This window comes from Ixodes scapularis, unplaced genomic scaffold (genome assembly GCF_016920785.2).
Source record: "Ixodes scapularis isolate PalLabHiFi unplaced genomic scaffold, ASM1692078v2 PGA_scaffold2__306_contigs__length_199485367, whole genome shotgun sequence".
NCBI classification, from domain to species: Eukaryota; Metazoa; Arthropoda; class Arachnida; order Ixodida; family Ixodidae; genus Ixodes; species Ixodes scapularis.
Genome location: NW_024609857.1, coordinates 143,155,052 through 143,182,799, shown reverse-complemented (window position 1 = coordinate 143,182,799; position 27,748 = coordinate 143,155,052). Strand labels below are relative to the sequence as shown.

Sequence of the window (27,748 nt, the reverse complement as noted above, 5' to 3'; positions counted from 1 at the left end):
ACAAGAACGATGACAGCAACCGCTGCCGACTGATTTGGCGCTGTCGTCTGTAGCGTAGTCGGTACTCTGTACACGGGCCCTGAAGTTCGAATGATTCTAGAAGTTCTACAGAGGCACTTTGGTGTCACTCCTTCCGTCATGTTGTACGCAAAAGTGACTGCTTGTCACGTCACCACGAAATTGCAAAAATATGGTTTGCGCGATGTTTCGGGCGGACGCCGCAGAAGCCACGGACGCCCGGAACGTCGCGTATTCCCGTGACGTCACCGGTAAGATGGCAGCGCCCAGAGCTTGTTGATGCGAGTTGGTTCGGTGTTCCGAAATCGTGATGTGCCGCTGCTTGCCGACGATTTCGGAGTGCTTTGTGCTTCCTGACGCAGGTATAATGTGGAAATCTGAAGCAGTTAGACTTTATACGCTTTTTGCGCCAGATCGTTGTGTTTAGTAGCACCTGTGACTCGCGAGATCAGCAGTATCGCTGTAGCGATGTTCGCGATCCCATACGTGCTCAGGATCGATAAACTTTTAGTGCTTTTAGCATGAGATTTTCGCATTTGCATAGCTTTATTTGAGCGTTCGAATATGTGAGACTCGAAGTGGAATGTATGCGTGGCGTGTAGAATCTAGGGGAAATTTCAGCCGTAGGCCACGGCATGATCGCAGCAACTTTTAGCAAGGAAGCCCCTTTGTACCCATCAACGATTTTACGAATTGGCAGTTCTCCAGAATTTTATCAAAACGTGCTTTCACTGCAGTAGCTTGCACTCGATCGCAGTATTTTTTTTCTTTTTTTTTAAGTGAAAAGCTGACGTTTGTTTAGGTGACGTGCACGCGAACCCGTACGAATGGTAGGGACCAATCATTCGGAAAATATTAGGTGGTCCAAGTCACCAGGCTCGAACTAAAATGTACCGTAAAAATCGACGCCTGCACGTAGCAACCTTAACTTTTCGTCAAAGGTGTATTTCACAGGTCGGTTTTTTCTTGTAAAATTACAAAGCGTAGCTCTGTTTCTGTAAAAAATAAGGCCAAGAAACTTGCCAGGGTCTACAGCAGGCAGTGACGCAGACGACAGGGGTTCAGTAGGGGTGTGTGTTTGGCGTTCGTATTGATAGATGGCGTCACGAGCAGCGTCTGAAGGTGCAGCCGACCAGCGAAAGAAAGCAGACAACACGCAGATGAAATCCGCTGTCAGCAAAAGCGCCACCGTTATGCAGACGCGTTTTTTTACTTTAAGTATTGCTTTTATTGTCCGCATTTATTTTTTAACCGACGGTACATTTCAAAAAGATTATGTTCATTTTGATAAACCATGGTGGTTGCGAGCCGTCACGATTAGAGTTCCTGTATGGGCTCCCTACGGGAGCCAGAGTTGCGCGTCTATTTTCCACGTTCCGCCACGCCGCTATTCGCCGAGATCCTATCACGTGAGGAGCCGGATCAAGTGCTGTGCAGGAAAGTAGACGTTGCAAACGCCCCGCCGTACGTTCCCTTGCTTTTGAGCGCGCCGCGCACCTTGAACGTGTGGTGCCACTATTCGCCGAAGTCAGTCACGTGAGGAGCGGGATCAAGATGCCGTGCAGGAAAGATGGCACTACGGAGATGAACGCGCAACTCTGGCTCCCGCAGGGAGCCTATACAGGAACTCTAGTCACGATTAAAGCCCCTCGATGTATTTGCGTTTGTCTTGCAAGTAGCGTCAAATGCGCGAGTGCACGAGGCCCGTGTCTCGAGCGACCCTTGGAAGCAAATGGCGGCGCAGCACTGAAATGAGCGGCCCTTGGAAGCGAATGGCGGCGGAGCACCCGCTCGTAGCACGTGTCTCGCGCGTTTCCACAACAATGGTTGGCGGTACTTGTAAAAAACGCCTTTATCAAGGGGCTTTAGTCACGATAAGGAGGTAGCGCCATCTATCAATACGAACGCCAAACGCACCTCGCTACAGAACCTGTTGTCTGCGTCGCTGCCCGCCGTAGACCCTGGCAACTTTCTTGGCCTTATTTTTTACAGAAAGAACTTCGCTTCGTAATTTTACAAGAAAAAACCGACCTGTGAAATACACCTTTCACGAAAAGTTTAGATTGCTATGTGCAGGTGTCGACTTTTATGGTCCATTTTAGACCGAGCCTGGTGACTTGGACCACCCTGTAGTTTATTGCTAATGTTCATAAAACAGACAGTTAGCAAGTCTACATTTTTGATTAGTCAGTCCACAAATTACTGTATTCCACGTCCCTTAGAAATTAGTATTAGTAAGCTTCCAAGTTGTGACCTTGATGATCGGCATCAGCAGTTCACACTAAAGGCCCATTCACACACTTGCAAGCGAGTACGACTGAGTGAGACAAGGCCGGTTTTTAAGCCTCTTTCGATGGCATAGGACCAGATGCGCTACTGCGGAGCAGATCCTAAGCCTTCGCAAGAGGCTTAAAAATCTGTCTCGTTGCAGCCGGTGCTACCCGGTTGCAAGTGTGTGAATGTGCGTTAACCTGCAGTGTATGATCAGACTCCTCTTAGATGGTCGTCTCATCCATCATTTCGACATCTAAATTCTTACAAAAAAAAAATGCACCCCCCCTTTTTAGAGATCCAAAGATAGAACCATATATATGAACAACTGGTTAAATTTAATGCAACTCGAGAATAGAAGATGAACTGCAAATCATTTTTCACTGTCGTAGAATTTATTGCAGCCATTATTTCTTTCATTAGAGTCCATGTATCAGTCACTCAATTATTTACTTGCTCTAATTACCTGAACCAAATAATTGGTGTTTGTCCCTTGCCTAAAGGAGCAGTCTTGTAGCAATATATTAACTACCATTACTTTCAGTTTCTTCCATATACTTTCTCTCAAAAGTGTGAGCCTCCTACGCTTATTTTACCATGACCAGGCAAAGAGCAAACTCAACAGCCCCCTCAACCCAACCAGAGAGACGAAGTGAAGGTATCTGACGACTCTCGGCAGGAGGAGAGCTAGCACTCCTATGAAATGGTGTCACGTGACTTTTCGACGTGCATATTGGCTCCCTGGGACTGTAGCCTTTGCCGCTTGGGACCAGACATTTCATCAAACGCCGTTTCGTCGAACGCCGTTTCATCGAATGCCGTTTCATTGAACGCCGTTTTATTGAACGCGATCTTATCGAAAGCCATCTTATCGAAAGCCAGGGTGGCATTCCCGCTTCCTGAAGCTGGTCGGAGGTGCCCATCGCAAGTTCTGGAAGTTTTTGACTTGCATCGCCGCAGAACATCAACTGACGGAAGACACGCTGGAGGCGATGCTGAGTTCCTCCTCGCCAGAAGAAGGCCATACCGGCAAGAAATGAGAGCGTCCGCCTTTTTTTATGAGAACCAACAGAGCATGGCAGTGGGGGACTTTTTGAGAGCAATTGCTCATCATTTGAAATGGTGAATGGCTGTCGCACGAACACATGAACCTCCGAAAGTTTTCAAATAAAATTTGAAGTGACATACTTACTTTTGACTTCATTGAGTCTTAGAACTAAAAAAAAAACAATGTTTCGTTGCAGTTTCATAAATAGCACCTAAGCTTTAGCTAATGCAAGCTTCAGGCAGTAAAAAAGTATCAATAGAAAGACATGAGAGGCTAAAAGGCTCACATGGCTAGAGTTGTTGCGCTTGCGCAAAACCTAAGTCGCCTTCTGGCCTCCATGAGTTGGAGTACGCTCTTACCGGGAGTGCGACTTTTTATTTATTTGTTAAAATAGCCTCAAGGCCCATCGGGTAATACAGAGGCGGTGGGCAGATAAGCACAATATGCGAAACAAACATAAAAATCGGTTCAAATATCCTCATGGGTTACTTGCATGAAAATAAATTGTAACAGCTACAAGTTTGGGCATTAAAAAACCTGACGATGAAATGAGTGAATGACACGAAAATGCACTCGATCCGTGCATAAAAGAGCAGCCTTCACACTTTTTATATAAAAGACATTCAACGAAACAGCCGTCAGCAGTTCAATGAAACGTCCATTTTTTCTATGAAACGGCGTTCGATGAAATGTCCGGGAACCTTTGCCGCTTGCCGATTTGTGGTGAAACGGAGTATAGTAGCTACTGTGTAGCTACTATACTCGGATAGAGGCCTTCATACTTTGGGCATGCGCTCTGGGCCTGTATTCGACAAGAACATCATGTCAGCAATCACCGAACTTCTGGCTGTATAAACATACACACAACAATTCGCTTGGTTCAGCACCTGTTGGACACGAGTGCGGCATAAACATCCGACATGAACTGGGTGGGGTTCATTCATGTACTTTACAGCGAAAAAAATGGCGACCATCAATGTTGCTTGATAGGGTCTTGCAAGAGGTTGAATGTCATATGCATATGAAATGTAGTGCTACATAACAATGCCTATACTCAGATTCATCACATACTACTAAACTAGATGCTCAAAGGTGTGTTTGCCTTTATGGTTAACAAGTTACAGAAATAATTATTCCTATGTATGTCATTTTTGTTTTCAGTAGCTGTGCCCGTTTTATGTTCATAATGTCAATGTGCTATCATACTATTTGTATGTATTTTTAAATTTTTTCTCTGCAATGCCTAGACTTTGAGGAAATAAATCAATAAATAACATTTCCACATCACTGGAGTTTGTTTTGGGACACACCACATGTTCAGGAGTGGTGGAAAAAGTGCAGTCCCCATGCAGTCTGCCTATAGGCCTCCTGCGCTGAAGCTTTGAACAAACTGTAGCACCCTCATTTCGGGTAGTACAAGATCACCTGATTGAGCCTCGCACTACTTATGGCATGTTGGTTGAGCTTTTTTAATTCTGTGTGGTGCTGAAGAACGAAAAAGCACCTTTGGACGCCAGAAATCGGCCAGACTCAACGTTGCAAGACAATCGAAAGTGCCAAATTCATGACACCACTGCTAGGGCACGTGTCTCTTATCTCTGGGTGGTGACGTCAGAACACCTGTGTCGCGACGCTTTCATTTTGCTTTCTTTTTCATGTCTACTTTGGAACGCGTGAAACGGCATCTCTTGGCTCACGCTCTTAGCGTCTTAGCTTTGACGGCGCTCGAATTTTTGTTTCTTTGTATTTTCATTGTGATCTCGCGCAGAGCAGGCACGCTTCTGCATGCGTGACAGTTTGAGACGCTAAAATTTGTACTACCCAAAACAAGTCCTAACAAGTCCCTTTTCGCAGCACCCCCTGGGCAATGCAGGAGGCCTATACTAAACATGGTTTGTCATAATTCATATTGGAGGTTCTAGTATCCTCAAAAATCCACTGCCTCCAGTGAACACGATTCATGGTGGTGTTGACACTGAAGGAGGAAAGGCTGGAGTGTGAATATGAGTATTCGGCTAGTAAATCGAATATGTTTATTTTCACTTGATTACATGATTATTGATTCTTACCAAACAGTTCCATAACAAGTTCTTCCTGTGTCAGTATCATCTCAGACGTTGCCATTCTGCCCGTGCTCCTTGGTGTCGGATTACACTCCAGCTTCTGGCATGTCAGCTCAGCTCGGTCAACTGGGGGCCAACCCCACGGTCTCGCTGAACCCCACCCACCATCTTCTAATCGCACGTCATGTGCCGCCACTTACATCCTGTGCTGAAGTTCCAGAGCTGGCCAAGATGCCCGAATCGGAAAAAATAACCCTCCTAAATAACTTCAAACTTATAATCCGCAAATTTGGCTGGTAGTTTTGTACGCCATTGTAGTAAGTTCAGGCACATGTTTACGTGACTGTGCCTTTTGCTGTGCCTTTGGCTTGAAGGCTGGCGACAATTTTTGTTGGCCATCCAAGCCACTTCCCTTCCGCAGAGGCAACTTCTTTTGCATGCTGCAACCGCCGCAACTTGTGCAAGTCTCGTGAGGTAAAGTGAAGTTGGGTGATGCTTGGTATTCAAATTTCAAGAACAATCAACCATGCTATATTTTCTTTTTTTTTAGCCACTCGGCGACATCCTCACTCAAAAGTGTGAATCGTGTGCGAACTATCCCTCATGGAGTGGACACAGGTTATTGGTGTTGGCAAATTGTTATCGCTCTTGGTAGATGATCCGACACAAAATCGACCGCCGTGGTACAACGGGCCTAGGAACACCGTCAATTGGAAATATCTTTCAATATCATCCAAGGATGGATGAGTCCAAAGCGTGGTAGAGTGAAGTGGATTTGGATCAGATCGCCAACGACGACGAGGAGTGAGAAAAAACAGGACAACGAAAAAGAGAAGAAGATGAGAACGAGGAACGGAATAAGGCAGAATAAATGAACGTTTGAGATCATCCACTGAGTTCGGAAGACTAATCTAGGGATCATTACATACGCTGCAGTGTGGTTCTTGTAGGGCGATGATGTAGCGGTTGAAGGAGAGGCGAGTTTTGAGGTCATGTAGCCTAGCTGATAGGCCACGGCAGTTCCATTGTAGTATTGAAGGTGTCTTGTTGTTGGTTACCGTGCGTAGCAGTGGTGGTTGGCAGCCATGTTGGGCGTTATAGAGAAGGCTGCGGATGGGAGAGTGTTGAAGCAGGAGGGACTCGCTGTCTGGCGTGTGCGGAGGAGGGACAGGAGTGTGTAAAGAGTGTGCTCAATCTTCATATGTGTCCTGATCTGTAGCTCGGTGGAATGTGGGGTGCAACTCTCAGGACGGTACCTGTGACCGTCGGCGGGTGGGGGAGGTACGTAAGAAGGATGCCATGGTAGAGGGCAGTTAAGGCTCTGTGCAGTGCCTGCTGGCCGAGGCCGTCGTGCCTGCCGGTACAGCGGAGCGGGGGGCTGTAGTTGCTCGGAGCCGAGGAGGGTGCCCTGCACGTGCTAGTGATTGGAAGTTTGGCGCTCTGGCTCACGGGCGGAAGAGGTGCACTGGGTCAGGGCCGTGGTTGAGGCAAGGTCCGTCCACGCGAGTCCCGGCAGGATGCAATGGGAGGTCCATATTTCGCCAGGCCCGGGCGAGGTCCAGGCGGGGAGCCGGCGGTGGCCCCGCGGGACAGGGCAGGGTTACGTAGGGGGACCACGACGCCGGCAGGGGCGAAAGTGGTTGTCAAATTCACATTCTCATTCACAGGCGGGGGCGCCTGCCATGCCCGTTGATGATGGGCATGAGGGGGGCGGTCGGCGATGACCTTGCGAGCCTCCGCGCGGGGGATACTCTCGTGGACCATTATGGCCGTGACCTCACTTCCCCGCCGGTAGGTGGGACACCAACGGTCCAGCGCGCTATGGTTCAGCCCGCAGTTGGGGCAGCGCGGGGTGTCACTAAGGGGGCACCCTCCGGGAGGGTGGCGGCCTGTGCAGGTGGGGCAGGCGGTGGGTAGTCCGCAGGCCCCCGGTTGAGTCGGTATGACGCGGGTCTGCACCCCTCAGAAGCACACGTGCCCCGGTACCTCGCCCTTAAAGCAGACAAGCAAGTCCCTTCCATGGTTGGTCCGGTGGGTTGCGATGATGTGGAAGGGTGACTCAATGTCCGCGACGAGGTGTCGACTTCGAGGTCCGGGTCCACGTCAACCACCAGCCCCTAGGGGCCCTGGTGTGGGTGGCGAGCAGCAGCTCCACTCTGAACCCGCCCAACCTCTCTATTCCGAGGAGACGGGCAGTCAGTCGCCTCCTCGTCGTTAGTGTCCACCGCGATAATGTTCCGGCTGAGGTTGATGCCAGTGGTGCAGACCCTGCCTGCAATCAGGCCGATGTCCTGCCCCACACTTGGGCAGTTAACTCTTGCCAGGGCCGCCCGCTCTCTGGGCCAGAGCAGGACGGTCTGGGGGGTCTGCTGACCTGCATCCCGCAAGTCGCAGCGCGCTTGGAATTGTTTTGCAGGTGGGGGGGCTCGGCTCCATTGCCCAGTCCTCCACGTTCCCCATCCAGGTCCCCGTACCTACCGGCGCCACCCTCCCACCAGGGGTCATAGAGATCGTTGCCTCTGTCATTATCAGGCAGCACTTTGAAGATGTTCCTGGAATGGAAGCGGGGATCGAGAAGGCGGGGCCCGGAGCACGCTGCCGCCATGGTCTCTGCCGGGGTAATGAGGGTCCGGGGTGCGGTATCTCTCCCCGTCTCATCCCCTGGGCAAGATGACGATCTTGGCCGCTGTCGGCAAGGGAGCTGGCCGGGAAGGGCTCCCCATTGTCCTCATCCGCCGATATTACGGGAGCCAGGGCCGTGGTCTCCTCGCCCCTCTCCGGTTTGGTCCGTCGACTCGGCAGCGGCGGTCCTGATGAGCCGCAGGCTGTCGGCCGCGGGGCTTTAAGGGCAGCTTCCGAGGTCTTTTCCGGGGGTACGCAGCCCAAGTCCACGTCCCTGATTCCGTCGCAGCGGCACGCGAGAAATTCGCACAGGTTCTCCTGGACCTCGATCTGGCTGAAGATGGGACCAGGCACCGACTATCGGAGGTTCAGGGTTCGGTCGGGGCCAACAGTGGTCTGTTGCCTGGAATATTCCTTTTCTCCTGGCGAACTCGGGCTGCAACCAGCTGGCGGGACCGGATTGCAAGTGAGACGTTCGGGTGAACGGGTTCCTTCCGCTCTCCGGCCATCGACGCGGGCCCTGGGTCCTGCCCACTGAGCGCATCAGGGCTCCGGCATCACTTCCCTCGACGAAATGTAAAAATCCCCCCCCCCCCCCCCCCCGCCACGCGGGAGGCACTCACTTGATCGAATGACGTTTTAGCGAACGCCCACGTTTCATCGAACGACACTTTAGCGAATAGTCGGACGCCGCGAAGCGGCTTTTTCGGGTGGGCCAAGTGAGTCCATATTTTTGTAATGAGTTGCCGCAGACTGTCGCCGCGAAGCGGCGTAAAGCGCAGCGCGACGGATGGGTTAACGCGCGCCCCCGTTATTCGCTAAAACGACCATTTGCTCAAATGCCGCCGTTCGCTAAAATGTCATTCGCTCTTGTGATATGGACCCCTTTCCAAACGGAGCGATGGAAGAAGGCAGAGGAGCGCTCACGGCATCGTCTTGGATGTGACCGCACCAACAATGTAAACATGCCTCGATCCGGCACGAGAAGCTTGGCACCAAATCATTCGAACACACCTCTATGGAACACACTACATATTTTCAAAATACAAATTGATTGTCCTTTTTCCGAGACCACTACGCACACAACAAAACAAATATCAGAACACAAAAGCAAATCTGAAGTGTCTGAAGTGGCTGACAGAAATCGCTGGCAATGATCGTCTTTGGTCGTCTTCTCTTCGGATTTCACGATTTCGCATTTCGCCAACGTTGGTTTTGGCAGTTGGTCGTGGTTTTGGCCGATCCATTGATTCGGCCATTCGGCCACGTCTGCAAAACGGCAGCACTGGTTTATCTTGCCATATATAACCTTTAGCCATTAGCATGACAAGCCAAAATCCAATGTGTTTGTTCTGTTTTCTTTGTTTGTTTGTTTTTAGGCTAAGTGGTATCAAGATGGTGAATGAAAACGGTGGCGCGCAAAAATAGGCGGGAAAAAGGAGGAAAAAGCTCGGTTTCATGCGATCGCTGCTACTTCGACCTACGTTGATCAGAGAAAAATGTGTACCGTTGGTATGGAGACAGCGGAACTCAATGGCAAAGAGCCAAAACAAGCGAAGTAAGTGTTGAAGGCAGAATATTTTCTGAGTGACTGCTTCGCGAAACATTTATATTGATACCGTGCTCGTGTTATGCTGTTAAACGTTTCTAAGCTTGTTCAATTCGCGCACCCTTGGAAATATTCGTCCGTTCTCCGGGCTCAGTTAAACTGTTTGCAGAAAACCTCCGAATACCTGCTAGCTTTCTGCCATTAGGCAGCGTAAAGGCTGAAACATATGATGCGGAAAAAAAAAAAAAAAATGGACCGAGAATTGGACAAAAATCCAACCACCCGAAAACCATTGTCCAAGTTTTTCGGAAGACGAGCAACATGAGGCATTTCTTCTCGCACGGAAATCGCAATGCTTTACGTTTTCTCGCTCCGAGCCGTCTGATATTCGGAGGCTCCGTCCGAAAAATATCTGGCGCTCTAGATCTCGAATAGTTTCCGGTTTTCGCTAAAGGGGAGGAGCCTGGCTGCCTTAAATCGCTCGCTGTTTTCTCGGGAGGTTCCTTTTTAATCATTTAGATGAGAGCAGATTTATTAGGATAAATTTTAACACACAATTATGATTTCCCGGAGAGAATCCTGCTTTTCCCCGTTAGAAGTATTCTTTCCAGTCCTGCCAAACTTTTGCCTTCCAAGAAAAAAAAAAAAAAAAAAATGGGCGTGTTAACGGACTTCTAAAAAAAAAAAAAGATTTTTTTTTTTTTTTTTTTAACAGTTTAGTTGGGACACGCGTGCCAAGAAATAATTTTTATAGAAAAAAAATTGTTTAGAGCAATATTGACGGGGAGAGATTGATTTGAAATCTGTGCGCAAAGTCCACGACGTCACGAAATGGTCATTAGATCTTTCGACCTCAACAAGATCGCCTCTCGTTCTTTCCATCTCTCGTCCACGCGCCCAAAATGCTGAGAGAGAAAACAAGTGGAAAGGGGGGGGGGGGGGGGGGTGACTACCAACTAAATCATGTCTCGCGCCGTCAATATTCGTGTCTCCAGCTCGAAGCTCGCTTTCCCGCGGCGGAAACGGGAAACGCTCTAGTGAGGGTCCCCCGATTCTCCTGCTCAGCGGGCACGGCGGAACTGCTCGCGGTCACGGCTCGCGAAATGTCATTTCCGAGTGCAAGCAGCACTCTTCACTGTCCCAACGTATAGTGCTGCAGCCAGTATGGGATTGTACCTTACTGGTGAGTTTTAGTATGGCGCATAGAAGCAAACGCAAGCGGTGTGCGTTTACGTTTGCGTTAGAGAGTGCCCGACGTTGTGCGTGCGCCTCATCGCCATGCGCCATCCGAAACCGCAATTTCGGGCTCCGCGGACGCGCAGTGTGGAACGCGCAAAGCTAACGCAAACACACAGGGCTTGAGTTCGCTCGTATATGCAATACTAAAACTCACTACTGTTTCACCGGCTTCCAACGCCAACGAAAAGTGCTGCAGTGAGCAGATGTGCAAGCAGGTAGGCGTTCCGGCAAACTTGAGAGGCTCACATTGGCAAAACGACGGAGCGTAACTATGAAAATAACTAAATGTTATAAAAAAATAGATAACAAAAAAAAAAAGTTTCTTTTTTAATTTTTGCTAGAAAGTTTTCATTTATTTTAGACTTTTTATTTTATTACTTAGTAATTAAAAATGCTGCAATGGAAACCAGTGATGATAATTAGCACACTTTTGATTGTCAAATTTGTTCGCGCTGTTTGCGTGTTTGAAATGAGACCATAACCAACAAAACATATCAGAGCAGGAAAAATTACGTATTAAAATATCTGAATTTTAATAATATTATTATAAATACAAATCGCGGCAATATATGCCCCAGATTAACGCAAAGATCACGAAAATACGCCTATCTAACCATAATAGTCTTTCCAGAAAGGTATATATATATTTTTTAGCATATGAAAACTCTGACATCGTTATCAATATACACAAACAGTCAAATACTGGATATAATATGAAGTCCCATGCTTCACGCGTTGCTATAAAAGACACAGACACATTTCAGCTGTCTGACTCGGATTCCGTCTTTGGGATGTTGCAGTGAGAAATGCGTTTATTAATTTATACATTTTGTGGACATATTGTAAAAATTTGAATTATTTTCTTATTCCTGTGCTCAGAATAATGTTAAACCAATTAATCATCTAAATACCCCAAAACCCATTAAAAGACCCGCAGTTCATTATTTCCCTTAACAATTATCTGAGTGAGAAAAGGCAGCGAGAACGCACAAATATCAGCACTGATTTTCTTAACAACTACAACAACTACAAATTTCCGCCTGGATCGGACATGTATGTCACAAGATACAATTTCCGCGAACAACTTCTCTAAGTAAATAATTACGATGTGAAACGCATCTTGAGTTATAGAAGAATACGGAATCCAGACTTATATTGAGAAATTAAATCAAAAATAGAGGTTAGTTTCGGTTTCGCTCCAGAATTAAAATGTGCCTCTTGGCGTAAATATTACGCTAAAGACCGTTCTTGTTTTCAGGATAAAGAGGTGACCTGCGCCATAACACCCTAGCTTCCTCGTATTACCAGAAATAATTTGTGTCACTCAGTGAAGCCAGCACACTAGACAGGCTCAACAGCGGCACGCATATCCGACCCTCACTATAACCGCCATTTTGGAAAATGAATGGCACCACCTATAGTTAGTTGGAGTAGCCAATTGCTCTAAAAATTTTTTTTTTCTCTCCTAAAATTAATTTTGTTGACATGCATGTCCCAATTAGACTGTTCAAAAAAAAAACATTACTTTCCAGGGGCTCCTTAGTTCTGTGCTCCTTTACTACTACACTAATGCTCCAAATTTCATACTCTGAGCACAGCAACTAAACAGAGCATAGCATACAGCAGCGCGACAGACCAAAACTATCGACTAGCCACATGAGCCAATCATGACGAACTTGCCATCTTGTAGATACGGGTGGTAAAAGCCAAAATTATTTCGAAGATAAATTAATTGAGTCCCCCGTGGAGCGGCACAGTGTAAAGAAAAAAAAGTGACCTTAGGAAGTTTGTACGAATGTTTTAATATTTTTGAAAGGTTTGAAGACCGATCTATTTATTGATCATGCATGCTGTTCAGGTTTAAATGAAGGACGACATTCTTGAATTCGCTTTTTGACACAAGAAACTGTCAAACTTGTCGATGTTCTGTGGTTTCATCTTGCAGCGCAAAATGGAACCCGTTGATGTGCTACGCCGATACCAGCACATTACCGTTCAATAAATAGCATGTCAATTCGTTTTCAGGCAAGAAGATGCATGAACAAATCTTTTTCACAACCCTAACTGATATTTTGACTTTCCAATCGAAGTATCTTTATTCGCTGGGCTAAGCGTTGTAAAAAGGGCAGCAGTTTGAATGTCTTCTCATCTCGACAACTTTTCTGTCGCTGTGCTATCAGCAGGCTACCCTTCGATATATGAATTTGTTTTCAGGTGAGATGCATGAAGAAACCCCTCCCGCAACGCTAACTGATGTCTTGGTTTTCCAGTCGAAGTATCTTTATTCGCTGGGCTAAGCGTTGTAAAAAGGGCAGCAGTTTGAATGTCTTCTCATCTCGACAACTTTTCTGTCGGTGTGCTATCGGCATGCTACTGATCAATATTTGAATTTGTTTTCAGGCAAGATGCATGAGCGCAGCTTTTACGCAATGCTAATGATGTTTTGGCTTTCCAATTGAAGTATCTTTTCTCGCTAAGCTAGGCATGCTACCATTCAATGATGAATTTGTTTTCAGGCGATATGCACAAACAAACCTTTTCTGGAACACTAATTGCTGTCTTCTGCTGGATTAAGCATTAATCAACTGAAAAGGGACAGCGGTCCACTGCGCCCTTCGTCTCGTCAATGTTTCTCTCAGCGCAGCGCCATCCTGTTTATTGACATAACTTCATGGAGTGTGAAGAAGTCGCTTGCACTCCGAGAATTACTCGGTGCACAAAGAGCACGCTTGCGTGTCAATCTCCAGCGGCGCTCCTGTCCGTTTAGTGAACATAGTGCCAAACTCTCGTGCCCAATGTGACGCTTCCCCTAACTGTTCAGAAGTGTCTTCAATTCATCAAAGGCCTAGACACTTTTGCAGTGATGGGGAAATCGGATATCAAGCTGCTTTGGTTGCTTGCAGTCACGATGAGTACCAGTACCTGGACACGCTGGCACACATCCTCAAGAACGGAAGGCAGAAGGGAGACAGGACGGGGACTGGCACCATCTCCATCTTTGGTGCACAGTGCAGATACTCCCTTGCAGATGGTTCGTTGATTTGACATGAGAGAGGCCCGCTCTGCCTCAGCCAGGCCACTTAAAAGGCCCTTCTTTGTGCCAAGGAACCATGCCTTTGCTGACGACCAAGCGGGTCTTCTGGCGAGGGGTTGTGGAAGAGCTGCTCTGGTTCCTTCGGGGGTCAACCAACGCCAAGGAGCTGTCTGAGCGTGGCGTTCGCATCTGGGATGGCAACGGCTCCCGCCAGTTCCTTGACAGCCTCGGTTTTGTCGACAGGGAGGAAGGTACGTATGTGTGGCACCGTGAGTCGAATGTGGCGGTCAAGAGCTACAGCCCTATTGTTGTCTTATGTGACTGGCATGTGACCTCATGTTCATACAGGAGGAGGGGCCATCGGGGCGTTCTGCGCCATGTAGGTAGTCAGCACGTGCCTAGTGCCAAATGCTAGCTGCCTATCCCACCGCCGTTTGTACAGGAGTTGTTAGTATCGGTAAGTCTCTTTTGCACGGGAAAAAATGGCTGTCCTGCATGGAGTAGATGGGAAGGTGTAAGATTCTGGAATGTTTACGACCTTTGAGCAGAAAAAGCTTGTGCGTAGGGCAAGGAGCCCCCAGCGGGGCGGGCGTCCCCTTACCCGTGAACAGCCCGTGGCAGTGGGGCGACTCGCACTTCGCTGAGCTGGTTGCAGCTGAGAAGGTTCTCCGCCTAATGTATTTTCTCCGGTGGGCTACCGGTGCCACCACTCATGGGTTGTTTATGTTACGGAAACATTTTTCCTTTTTCCGTTGACGAGCGTAAGATTACCCTCCTAGAATTGTCTGAGGCGCTGTGCTTGGCCTGTCTGTATTTGTTCCTCCATCCGGTGTTCGGAGTGCCAGTGGTGATTTGTTGTGTCTGAGAGCCAGACTTGTCTGTCTCCTACGCTTGGCTTGGCACCTTCTCATCTCTGGGTTCGGGCACTGGATGAAAATGCTGACCCTCATGGAAAAACGGGAAAAAGGGACAGGCGGAAGGTTCACATGAGCACAAGCGAGACAAAGGGAGGGGACTTTGGTTCGTTATCGTCGGAGAGATATAAGCCACTCTCTGACAGCGGCTGAATTCGCGGCTCGAGTTGTTGAGGTCTTTCCGTATTCGTTCCGTCAACTTTCATTCAGTCGTATACGCCTACTATTAAATTTACAAAGTTTCAGACTAGAAGTTGTCCCGTCTGATCTGCTCCCTGCCGCCAAGACCCAATGAAGGCCCCTTCCTCCGGACCACCAAGGAGAAAGAGCATCCAATCCATCATTAAGAACCTTACTCAAAGGTTATGTTAAAGGCACGCTAAACCAAAACTGGGAGCGCACAAAACCAGGCTGGAGAGGTGGGCAGGACGCTGCAGAACTTAAAAACATCACTCATACAGCGATGTCTCTAATGGTTGGCCGACCAGACATGTCACGTCACGATTCTTATTTTCTTTCCTCTCCGCTTTGTCCCCTCGAGCAGGTACAGGTGAACTGAAGCGAGGAAGAAAGAAGCAAGGCCGCTTCCTCTCATTCTTAACTGTTCCAGGAGGATTGTGAAGTCACAGTCCTCGCTTGATCGCTCTCTTTTTTTCAAAAAATACGGCCATCTGTTTGAGATATCGATGTATGAGTGATGTTTCGGAGTTCATAGTGTCCTGTCCAACACATCTGTCACCTTGTTTTACAAAATCCAAATTTCGGTTCAGCATCCTTTTAAGTCGACGAGACAGTCGACTTAAAAGACAGAGGGTTGTTGAAGATATTAGAAAGGCCAGGCAGCCTCTGCAACGTCGTCCACTCCCTCCTCCTTATCTGGAAAGCAACTTTACCGCATCGCACGCGGAGAAGCCGTCATGGCATGCCGATAGGGGTGTGGGGAGCCCTAGCGAAAATGTACCGGCGGAGATGACAGAGAGAGCCTAGATTTAAGAAAGGGAGCAGTAAGTACGCCTGCATTTATTGAGGTTTATTGAGGTTACCTGCATCGTCTTGGAGGCATTATTGCAGGGAGAGGTTTACAAAGAACAGTTCAGCTGAAAACACAGATGGAAACACATTTCCGTTAAGCATGTTCCATTCTGATGCAGTTCGAACAAAATATGATTTACAACAAGAGCTAATGGTTGCAACTTTGTATTGGTGGTCCACTCTTTCCGACACGTAAAAAGGGCATTGAATGTAATTTTCTTTACTGATGCAAGTTTTATCATTATAAAGACAGTAGAAAAATTTTAGTCTTAGATTTTTTCGTCTGTACGACAGCGGTTGCCAGTGTAACTGTTGCTTTATGGCCGTGACGCTTGCTTTGAACCTATAAATATTTGAGACAAATCTAGCACCGCGATTTTGCACTCGTTCTAATTTATCCGATAGATGTTTAGTCTGGGGGTCCCAAACTATGCACGCATATTCCAGAACTGAACGTACAAAAGAGAAATATAAAGTTTCCTTCAATTCCTTTGGGCAATGGCGAAAATTGCGACGTAGAAATCCTAACATGCTGTTCGCCTTATTAGTAATGAAATTAATATGACTATTCCATAGTAAGTCGCTTGAGAAAATAACACCAAGATAACGAATATTTTCTTTTCTTTCGAGTTGTTGAGTGTTAACCGTATAGCCCATATTTTCTCTGACTTGCTTTTTCCTCGAAAATCTTACCATTTTGCATTTTTTTGCATTAAGCTCCATTCGCCAATCGATACACCAGTTTGACACTCGGTCCAAGTCTAATTGAAGTTTGAGATAATCTTCGTCTTCCTCAATTACTCTATATATGACGCAATCGTCGGCGAAAAGTTTAAAGCGCGAAGAAATGTTTGAACAGATGTCATTAATATATGTCAGAAAGAGCAGAGGTCCCAACACCGAACCTTGGGGAACACCAGATGTTACAGTAACGTTATTGGATGAACAACCCTTCAATAGTACACATTGTTTTCTATCATCTAAGTAGTTACCAATCCAGGCTAAAGCATCGGAATGGATATTCAAACACTCTAACTTTCTCAATAACAGAGAATGATCTACTTTGTCAAATGCCTTGGACATATCTAGGAAAACACAATCAACCTCCTTTCCGGACTCAATTGCAACTGCGATGTCATGATGAAAGTCAGCTAACAACGTTACACATGATGCACCGGACCGGAAACCATATTGTTCTTTTGCAAGGTGATTATGATCTTCCAAATGCGTGATTAGGCTGCTATAAACGACATGCTCAAGAATTTTACATATGATCGACGTCAACGAGATAGGCCGATAATTACTAACAACATTTCTGCTACCGCTTTTGTGGATCGGCACAACATTGGCGGTTTTCCAATCATCTGGAAACTTGCGCTCAGTTAAGCTTTTTGTAAAAATAATCTGCAAATAGCACGACAAGATAGATGCGCAGTTTTTATGCATGACAGCAGGAATGCCGTCAGGTCCGGTTGATTTCGACGTGTCGAGACTAAGCAGCAGTTTTTCAATTCCTTTGTATTGGATGATAAGCGGCAACATTGGATGATAACCTAAATTTACAAAACGTGACGTGTCCCCAGGTGGTATCTTGGCGTTAAACACAGATTTGAAATACTCATTTAAACAGTTCGCCTTTGCTGTATCATCAGTGACATCAGTTCCCTCGAAAAGGAGTGCCGGTATAGTAGTGTCTGTTTTCTTGTTACTCTTCACGAACCTCCAAAACTCTTTTTTGTTGTTGGCAAAGTTGCTATTTAGCCTCTGAAAATATGTAATTTTACTTTTTTCTGCAAGTAACTTGTACTGGGCTGACAAGCTCTTTAACCTATTTCTGTTTAGTTCTGACTTATTTTTACAGTATTTACCGAACGCTCTGTTTCGGCGTTTTATTAGTTTTAAAAGTTCTGGAGTAGCCCATGCTTTGTTGACAGCTTTTCCCTCTTTAATGTTTTTCGTGGGTATGTGTTTGTTCATAAGAGAGTGCAGTTTATCCCTGAACATGTTCTATGATGTTTCAATGTCTGTGAGGTTTGCCCTGTGATTGAAAACAGCTAAAAAAGACTGCAGGTCCTGTGAAAGTGCAGTATAATTACCCTTGTTATATAAATAAACTTTCCTTTTATTATGTTTCGGACTTGGTGGCCTTGTAAGGGATAGTTCAGCTGTAAATGCATCATGATCACTTATTCCAGGAATGACTGTTGTGTTTTCATTATATTCCGGGAAGTTGCACATTACCAGGTCAAGAGTGTTGTCTTTCTTTGTAGGCTGGGTGACATATTGTTTAAAACCAAAAGTATTCATAAGGCATTCAAATTCTTTATGTAAGATCGTATTTGGCACTCTAATGTTTCCATTGTCCATTACTATTTCTGGAAGATTAAAATCACCACCTAAAATTACACACTCATTTGGCATATAATTAATAATTTCTTGTAACATGGCTAATGTCTCATGACCTGATTTGGGGGGTCTATAAAAAGCACCGATTAAGATTGTTGTCCCTTTTACACATATACGAGACCAAACAGACTCAACACAGCTGTCCTGAATTTCAAAGTGAGTGCTGTGCAATTCGTCAGCAATCAATAAGAACACCCCTCCGCCGTGACTATTACGGTCATGACGATATACTGCATATCCCGGAAGAAATATTTCACAATCTTTAACACTATCATCAAGCCATGATTCAGTTCCCACAACGATTGAGGGACCTGTCGCTTCAATGAGACCCCATAATTCGGAGAGTTTATTTTTGACACTACGGCAGTTTACAACCAACATTCGGATTGGCTTTTCATGTTTTTTTGTTTTTGCAGCTGCTGGCGAAGACACCTGATTTCATTTTGTAGTACTCTCAGCAGAAGAGCCTACTTGGTCCCAGCTTTTTTGTTTTACTTCTTGCGAGGCTTGATCATACACGAATGTACGTTCACCAATGCACAACTTATCGTATCGTAGTTTAACCCCTTGCCTACTAATAACGAGTGTCACTCATGCCGCCATTTACGGACCATAAAACCCGACCACGAGTGTGACTCGTGTTTCGGTTTCAGAGCTTGTTTTGTGAGCTCTGCGGCAGATGGCAGCACCACCCCTGTTGCTCCTGTTCACCTTGGGTTCTTCCATCCAAGGCATACTTTGCCTTGTGCATCATTATGACGCAAGTGAAAAAACACACAGTCAAAATGAACTGGTCCAAGAGGTCCATAGTGGAGACCCCAATTTTCGGCAAAACGATGTCCTATGTGAGGTTTCTGCTAATCTCTCTATTTCTTCACTTCGTTGATAATGAAACGGCCGACAAGAGTGACCGTCTCCGGAAGGTGAAGCCTGTACTTGAGCACATGAACGAGAAGTTTGCATCTGTGTACACACTCGACCAAAAGGTTTCCATCGACGAAAGTTTGATGAAGTTTCGAGGGCGCCTGTGCTTCGTGCAGTTCAATCCCAGCAAGCGAGCTCGATTTGGAATAAAATTCTACAAGCTGTGTGAGTCGTCCTCGGGATATTGTTCTGCATTCAAGATCTATACTGGGAAAGATGAAGGAAGAGACAAAACTACCTGCGCAAGTGAAAGCGTGGTCCTTGAACTTGGAAAGCCGCTGCTGGAGAAGGGCTACATATTATACCTTGACAATCGGTACACATCTCCAAATTTGTTCCTCAAGCTCAAGGAAGGCAAAACTCATGCTGTAGGAACTGTTAGACCAAACAGGGCAAACATGCCAAAGGACCTGGTGGCAAAGAAACTCAAAAAAGGAGAAGTCGAGTCCAGGTCTAGTCACGGCATACTTGCAGTAAAATGGCACGACAGAAAGGATGTCTACATCTTGTCCACAATGCATTCTAACTCCGACATGACCGCAACAGGGAAGAAAAGATGGATCAAGAGGAAGGGACAAAGCGATGCCGAAGACATCATCAAGCCAAGGTGTGTTCTCGACTACAACATAGGAACGGCGGCGTCGACAAGCAAGATCAAATGGTGGCTTGCTTTCCGCTGATGCGCAAATTGGTCAAAGGCTACCAGAAAATCTTTTTTTATGTGATGGATATTGCTGTGTTCAACTCGTATGTAATCTACAAGAAGTTGAGTGGAGACTGCAGAACAAAGAACTTTGTTGACTTCCGCCTGGATCTTGCTGAAGAAATTCTGGAGAGTGTGAAACTTCCGGACTATAAAACTCGCGGAAGGCCATCCAACGGCGACACTCCCCTTCGCTTACAAGCAAAGTGTTGGGGTCACTTTGTGCAACACATCGCACCCACTGAGAAGAAGAAGAACCCGACGCGGGCGTGCAAAGTGTGCACAGCCAACAAGAAACGGAGTGAAACAACTTGGGAATGTGGACAATGCAAGGTGGCTCTTCATGTTCCTGAATGTTTTCAGCGCTATCATACTGTGAAGAACTACTGAAGAAGAGGAGACGACCAGAAGTCCTGGTAAAGAGCAAGAGACTACGCCTGAAAGCCAAGGAAACGTTTTTCTTTATTTTGACGCAAATTGCTTGATTTAGATACAGTATAGACCACTTACAACGTAACCGCTTATAGTGCAGGACCGGGTATAACGCGGTTTTTTTAAACCACCGGTTCGCCTCCCATAGAACTCCATGTAATTACATACCGCTTAAAACGCAGGCGCGCGACGGGAAATACCGGTTATAGTGCGGTTTCTGGCACAGCCCGCCGACCGCGCCGACGACCGGAGCAGCGAGCGGCGCTGACGGCGCGAGCCGCAAGCGTTGCGCAAGCGGCACTCGCGGGGCAAGGAGGGTGCTCGAAGAAGCGGGAGAAGCTAAGAGAGAGGCTTCAGTTGCCCTAGCGACGGAGGGACGCACGCACGTGTCGTTCACGTGCGTGCATCCCTCCAATGCGTTGGAAACCAACAACCGCAACGACAGGAGAAGTGTTCGCGCGCGTTGCATGCCCGTCGCGGGCCGGCTGCTTCTATCCGCGAACAAGGCGTCGGTTGTGATCAACGTTGTGATCGTCGTCGTAGACGGCGTTCATCTCATCGTTCCGCGTAAAAGCGCTATCCTTGACTGTGAATTTGCGTCGTGTGTCGCTATGATAACCCGGCACGTATTAAGGCGCGTTCACACTCTTGCAACCGAGTACGACCGAGAAAGACTTCTTGGGACCGGATGCACTGAGCGGAGCTGGTCCTAAGAGATCGCAAGAGGCTTAAAAACCGGTTTGGTCTCTCTCGGTCGCACTCGGTTGCAAGAGTGTGAACGGGCCTTTAGAAGAGAAGATCCACCTACTCGAGCGGCGATGTCGTGGCGGCGCTCTCAAGTCGGCAGAAACGCCCGTGTCGTCGTGTTTGTTTACTTCGACTACAGTGGTGATTTCTAAGCATTTGTGTCCACGAACATCGCCCGGATTTCTTATTTGGCGCATTTCATGCGTGTGCTCAAGTGCAAGGTATTACTGGCGCGTACCGTATGAAGGATGCGAATTTTCACGCGTTTTCATCTCCGGAGAAAAGTGATTAGGGTTAGCAATCCTGAACGCTCGCAACGTCCGTCCGCAACCCGCGACGCCGTTAAAAGGCTGCGCCAGGCAAAAGCCGCTCATTTCTTTCAAAATGTGTGACACACTTGAGAGAGAAGTGTACTAGTCTGGTGAAATAAAGACTTTCCTCAAACTAAGCTTTATTTTTCATCTAACGTAAAAAAAATGCTTTTACAAACGTAAGTTGTCTCATGGCATGTATTTTGGCCTGAAAAATTGATGTTTTGGTTATAGTGCGGTACCGCTTATAGTGCGGATTTTCGCGACTCCCGCGACATACGTTACATGCGGTCTACACTGTAAAGCTTTCTGTACGATCTTTAAAGAAAAAAAATGAGTGGGCAAGGGGTTAAAAGGACCCTCTTGAGATCTACCAAAATCTAACAGCTTTCTACGAGCAAGCCGAATTTCTGGTGCGAAGTCTTCACTTACAGCAAATTCAGAGCCTTTCAGTTTATGGGCGGACGACATAATGGTTTCCTTTTTCTTAAAAGAAGAAAATTTGACAATGACAGGACGGTTTTTTTTCTGTTTAAAATGACCCAGGCGATGTGCTCGTTCAATTTCAGTTGGCTCAATACTTATATCAAGCAAATCAGCACAGAGTTTGATAATATGCTGCTCGGATTCCGTCCAGGTCTCTTTATCCTGATCTTTAATGCCGAAGAACAGGAGATTACACCTGCGTGATCGTGTTTCCGAGTCAGCGCACCGATGTTTCAGCGTATATAGTTCTGCATTCATCTCCGACAACTGCCCCATAACTTGAGGTGATCCGGTCGCGTCACCGATTTCTGATTTTTGTCCTAGGCCATGGACGCGTTGCTTCAGAGACAAGATAGACGAGTCAATTTCTTGTTGTTCTTTTTATAAGTCTTTGATATCGCCTAGTACTTTTGCCTGGCCTGCCTCAAGTTTTTTCATGCTAGTAGACAGATTCTGGACCATTACATGCACACTCATTAACATCTCTTCTTGTTTTGCTGTCATGGGACCTGGGTTGGTCTCTATATCCCCGCCCAACAAGATCAGCAAACGGCGAAATGTTTTCGCGCAAACACTGATTGTCGCTCGGCTAGTGTGTCGAGGAAACTGGGCGGAGAGGCAGACATGTTTGCACGACGTGAACGCTTTTGAGTTTTGATTCCTCTCCTCTCATGCTGCAGCTTGTTTTGCAAACACGGCCTACAAACCACCTGCCCTCGATCGAGTAGTTGCCCCATCTCTTAAATCTAGGCCCTCTATACCCATGACAAACAAGCTTGAGTGCGAACTTTGTGCCGTGCGCAGTTCCTTGTTTGCTTTGTGATCCGTGTCGGTGTCCGGTCAATGAGGTCGCTCTTGTGCGAAAGTCTACTTCACTCAAGCACCGATTCGGCGGATCATCACCACCCAATGATGGAGAGTCCCGGCACAGCCGGCACCTCGACGGGGAATACGAAGGCAATCTCCTTGAATCAAAAGCGTGCCATCCTCGACGGAGTGCGCATAAACGTAAACATTACCGTCCACTGCCGGCATCCCCTGCCGGGCCATCGCAGCTGTCGACATGGTCTGTACGTAGCAGGGTCTTTTCTCGATCGGACCTTCTCGCAGTTGGTGAGAAGTGGCTCCGATCTAGCAGAAGACGCGTGCAGGGAAGCCAATACCGCTTTCTGCAGGCTTGATAAACATGTGCCCGTGACAACTCTTGTTATCTCTTTTTTTTTCATGTTATTTGTATGAGTTCATATATAACGAAGCGGATATAGCGAAACGATTTGCGATTCCCGGTGACTTCGTTACAACCACTCTCGACACTACCTCAATAGAAAAACCAGCCTCATCACAAGAGTTAACAAAGCACTGAAGCACGACTATCTCGCCAGCGGGTTGGTGCGACATCATAGTTTGGCTTTACTTAATCACGATGCTGCAGACCTTGGTCTTTGCAGTCCCTGCTTTTTTTTAACCAGTTGCTACGTTTGATTTAGCTGCACCGGCCTGCACTGGCACAAAAAAGTGTAGCACGGTGCAGAAAAGTGCAGAGCAGTGTACTTCCTGTTGTGCTTTGGGATTGCCTGCACTCGTAAATCAACTGTGGTGTGCACCGAATGCAGCTGGTGCAGGAGGTGCAGGCAAATCAAACGCAGCAAATGTTTCACCAGTTTTAATGTAATCGGCGGTTTTCCTTCCATTTGTGTTTTGGTAGCACCTTAAAGGGAAACTCCGGTCGAAAACGAAACCAAAATGAATGACTGGTATCACTTTAGCGACACGAAATATGATTGCAGCCAAAATATTACGTCAAAGTGAAGCGACATGCTCCACTAGAACCGATTTTAAAGATACGACCAGCTGCTCTTTGGCGGGCAGCAAGCAAGTAGATTTAAGTCAAGGAACACTGGCGCAGATTCCTTGTGACTTCACCTCGCGGTGGAACTGTGGTCAATTGATTGCACTGCGTATTGCAGCATCCTTGTGATGTCACAACATGGCTGTACGGCTGATGAGCAGTGTTGCCATCCCTCTAGCAGTTAGTTTCGGTTTTGCCGTAGACGCCCGACACTGCACTTTGAGCCGTGATATTTATAAAACTGCACACAATATTGAAAAAAAAAATTATGCCATGTAGTAGTTCAGGTTTTAGCTGAAAACAGTCGTAATCCTCAGTTAAAAACTATTGTCTGAAGTTGCCCTGTGTAAGCATATTGGATTGATAAAACTGTTTATTTGCATTACACCTTGTATTTTGTTTTACTTTCTGCACTGGTTAATTTATATTGCATGTGATCCAAGGGTTCTTACAATGCACATTTTTGGCTTTATTGCATATGAAATTTCGAAGGCAAAAATGACAGATAGATTGAAATTTCTTCTACAAATAATTACATTGTTTCCAGAAAGTGTATCTAAAGATAACTCCAGGTAACCCTGGACACACTCATCGTCAGCCCTAGAAAACTCCTTTGTGGTTTTTCGTTTCTGGGCTACAGGGTCATTCAAGCTGCCCTATAGCGTGTGAAAGAAACAAGTTTATGGTCGGACAAACTGTCTTCAGCTGTTGCATGCACATCATAAAGTGACCTATTAAACACAAGGTCTAGAATGGAGGATGGAGTACCCTGCATTTGCGTGGGAACATCAAAGGCTTGACAAAGATTGCAGGCAAACATAATGCCAAGGACGGTTTGGTCACAGGCTGAGACAGACGACAAATTATCTCAGTCGACTTTAGGTCAGTCGATAAGTTAGTTAAGAGGGGACACTGGCTAGAGATTTAAAGGAGCAGTGCAACGATATTCAATTGGAATGTTTTTCACTTTACACGAGCTTACTGGCACACCTGGGACTCAAGGATACTCACACGCAACGCCACTGTCCAAGAAGCTCCTTTGTTGCGGTGTAATTTCAAGGACAAAATCGATCATTTTCATTCAATCTCTCCTCTGCAAAATTTGATGACGTAACGTGGGTATCGCAGTACACCCCATATTACGATATTTGAATGCGGTTTATAGATTGGACTCGAGCATTGCGTGGGCGCTCGATTTGGGCTCGTGATAATTACTAGCTCGAGAAGCATTCGGGTAGTGGTCTGTGTCCAATCGCTGCAACGACGACAATAGCCGAGCCATAACAATGTCTGGAACTCAGCGCGTGTCCTGTGCTTTGCCAACCCCAGCGCGTGGCTATGATCAACATTGGCTGCATATAATCGGCTCCAGAACAGGTGGCCGCTTGCTCTGGCTGCGAGTTGAGGGGGTGAATGGTGCTTGTTTTTCTTTAATTTTTTTCCGGAACTTGTATTGCGTGGGGTGAAAGACAAACGTGTGTTTCATAGGTCATTAATGTCAGGGATCCGTTTTAAGCAGTATTTGCGCAAAGTACAAAAATTGTTGCATCGCCCCTTTAACTTCTGAACTACTCAAGTGATCGGAATGAAATTTGCAGGGGAGATTTAACGTCAGCTGTAGGCCTACTGTGCAAACTTTCAGCTCTCTCGGACAACTTTAGATTTCTGCATAAGAAGATGTGTCACTCTTTGTTAAGAAATCTATGATATGCAAATGAAGCTATTAAGCATCATTTCGACTGGTACAATATAAAGTGGGGGATGTGGAACTTCGGGCTATCTAGTTTTTATAACTTTAATGTAGATATTTCAGGAAGAGTGATTACCTCAAAATATGAGATGCATATCTGTCCTATGTCAATTTTTGAAAACATAGGATTTTCTTAGTGAAGACTTCAACTTAAAACAAAATTAAGTAGATAGCCCAATTCCCCAGTAAATTTCAGTTCAGAAAAATCTTGATTGTGGTAACGAAATACTTTTACCTTCGAACAAAGCGTTCCTTCGTACAAAATTTGCAGCAAAAAGTGGAACTGAAAAAACTGCATTCAAACAGTGAACTCCTTTACATTGTTAGTGCCTCCAATGTGGTGAAAATATTTTTATATCAACGTAACTGTTTGGCGTATGGTTATGAAATTAGTCTCAGGGTGTATAATTGGTTTCTAAAACCGAAAACCTCAAAATTGAAAAATGAGTTTTTATGAAAAAAATTTTAATTTTGGCCCATGTCCCCCCTTAAAGTCACAGGCTAAAATTGACCAACTTTTAGAGTGCTTCAGTATATGATCATGCAGTTTAGTTAAACCTTCTACGCTTGAGGAGGGCAAACTACCATAATATCCTGAACATACTCTTACCCTTGAATTTTGGCCCACCCCACTTTTATGTAAAAATATCTCTGTCAAAGAAAATCCTGATATATTGCCCACCTTCCAAAAGTAGCAATTCCGAAAAAACTGGGGACACCTGGGGTAGACTATTTTCCAGAAGTTTCCGGATGCATGCATGTATGCACCAAACTAGAAAGTTGCACAAGAGCCTGCCCTTAGGATTCCCAAGGTGCCCGACGCCAAAGTATTTGCCAACGCAATCGCCGGCTTTAAAGCTTCCCCAGCATCGCTCTTCGTGGTTTCTTTTGCCTGCTTGCTCCCTTGCCAGTTGCACTTGGTTGGTTTTTTTATTTTCTCGTTGACTCTTTTTTTTCTTTTTTTTTACTCCATTCATTTTTGAATTTACAAATCAGCAAAGGCTAAGGAGCCTAACAAAGGGAACATAGCAGTGTAAGAAACCTGCTTTCACGAAACAAGCGTTTGCGCTGTATGCCAATCGGCAGTATTCGTTGCGTGTATGCAAGCAACGAACTTCGCAATAATAAAACATTCTTTCGAAAAGGCAGATGGGCAAATCTCGAAGGTTCACGCTCCCACCTTTTTTTCCCAGTTATCTCTCGCGAAAAGGTGGGCGTTCATTCAGGATATTACGGTTTACATAGTGAACAAGATAAATGATTTTCCATAGTAATTAATCCGAAGACAGATTTTCATGATCAGCTATATACCAAATTTACTCAAGTAATAGCCGCACTGTTTATGAAGAAATCCTGAGGGTTCGCTTTTCCGCAGAGCAAGCGGGTTGCCAATCACCGCGATTGACAGCATGATTCCAGTTGTTTACAGTACAGAGATAACGGTGTCAGTGTGAAGATATTGTCTGTAAAGATCGCATTTGTATGGAGAATCGTGTTCTCAATCTGGTTATTCGCTATGATATTTATGTGCAACGCAATGATTGGCTGTATATGTGTTCTGTGGGAAAGTAGACGCAACGGCTTTGTTTATAAATAGTGCGGCTATTACTCGAGTAGATGCAGTATGATCTAACAATACAGCTGACTAGTTATTCTTTAGAATGACTGCTATGGCCGCCTCCATGGGTTGGTCTGTCTCTTCTGTTGAATCAGAAAGTGATGGTAAATGTAAATCATCAAATAAAACAAATCAATCATACTAATACATAAATCTGGTTACACAAGCAGCTGCATCAACAGAGCTAGCAATACCAACGGTTGGGTCTAACTGAAAGAGCCTGTCTGGGTAATGATGTGAGCTATGTGAAACAATAGGAGCCATTGTGTAAAGCATGTTCTGGGCTTTTCAGGTTTGACAAAAATTGTTTTACTACAGCCGAGAGCAATGCAGTTTGTGCGCAGGATTGCCGTTGCAAAGCTAAGTGACTCAGAACGTAAGGAACATGGCAGTGGCGCATAAACTGGTCTAAAAGAAACATTATAGGAATGAACGGGACAGCAACGAGCATGTATCTTCCTGTCTTTCTGTTGTTGATACTGGTTTGCAAGTGTGTTTCTGACTGATGTCTTTGTGCAAGTTATAGTTTGCAAACTTTTTGGTTTTGGCATCGCTGTTTCATGGGTGGCAGCGGGGTACCGGAGAGACGTATGCCACTTAAGCTGTTTCAGCGACGTACAATGTAACTAGCTGTCCCGTGTTTTGTGTGTTTGTTTTTCTCCGATGTTAGGGTATTTTTGGGAGGTTTATTAGTCCCCACAAATTTTAAAGCATCAGTTAAAAAAAAAGTGT

General features: G+C 46.0%; 1 protein-coding gene across 1 annotated transcript in view; it reads left to right on the top strand.

Moving 5' to 3' along the window:
- Positions 1-9,377: 9,377 nt before the first annotated feature.
- LOC8025720 (thymidylate synthase) overlaps positions 9,378-27,748 on the top strand; it is a 37,801-nt gene continuing 19,430 nt past the window's right edge. The window contains exons 1-3 of the mRNA XM_029981778.3: positions 9,378-9,580; positions 13,714-13,841; positions 13,916-14,095. Coding sequence (XP_029837638.2) covers positions 9,522-9,580; positions 13,714-13,841; positions 13,916-14,095 — 367 coding nt within the window. The 5' untranslated portion in view covers positions 9,378-9,521. The remainder of the gene's footprint in view (positions 9,581-13,713; positions 13,842-13,915; positions 14,096-27,748) is intronic.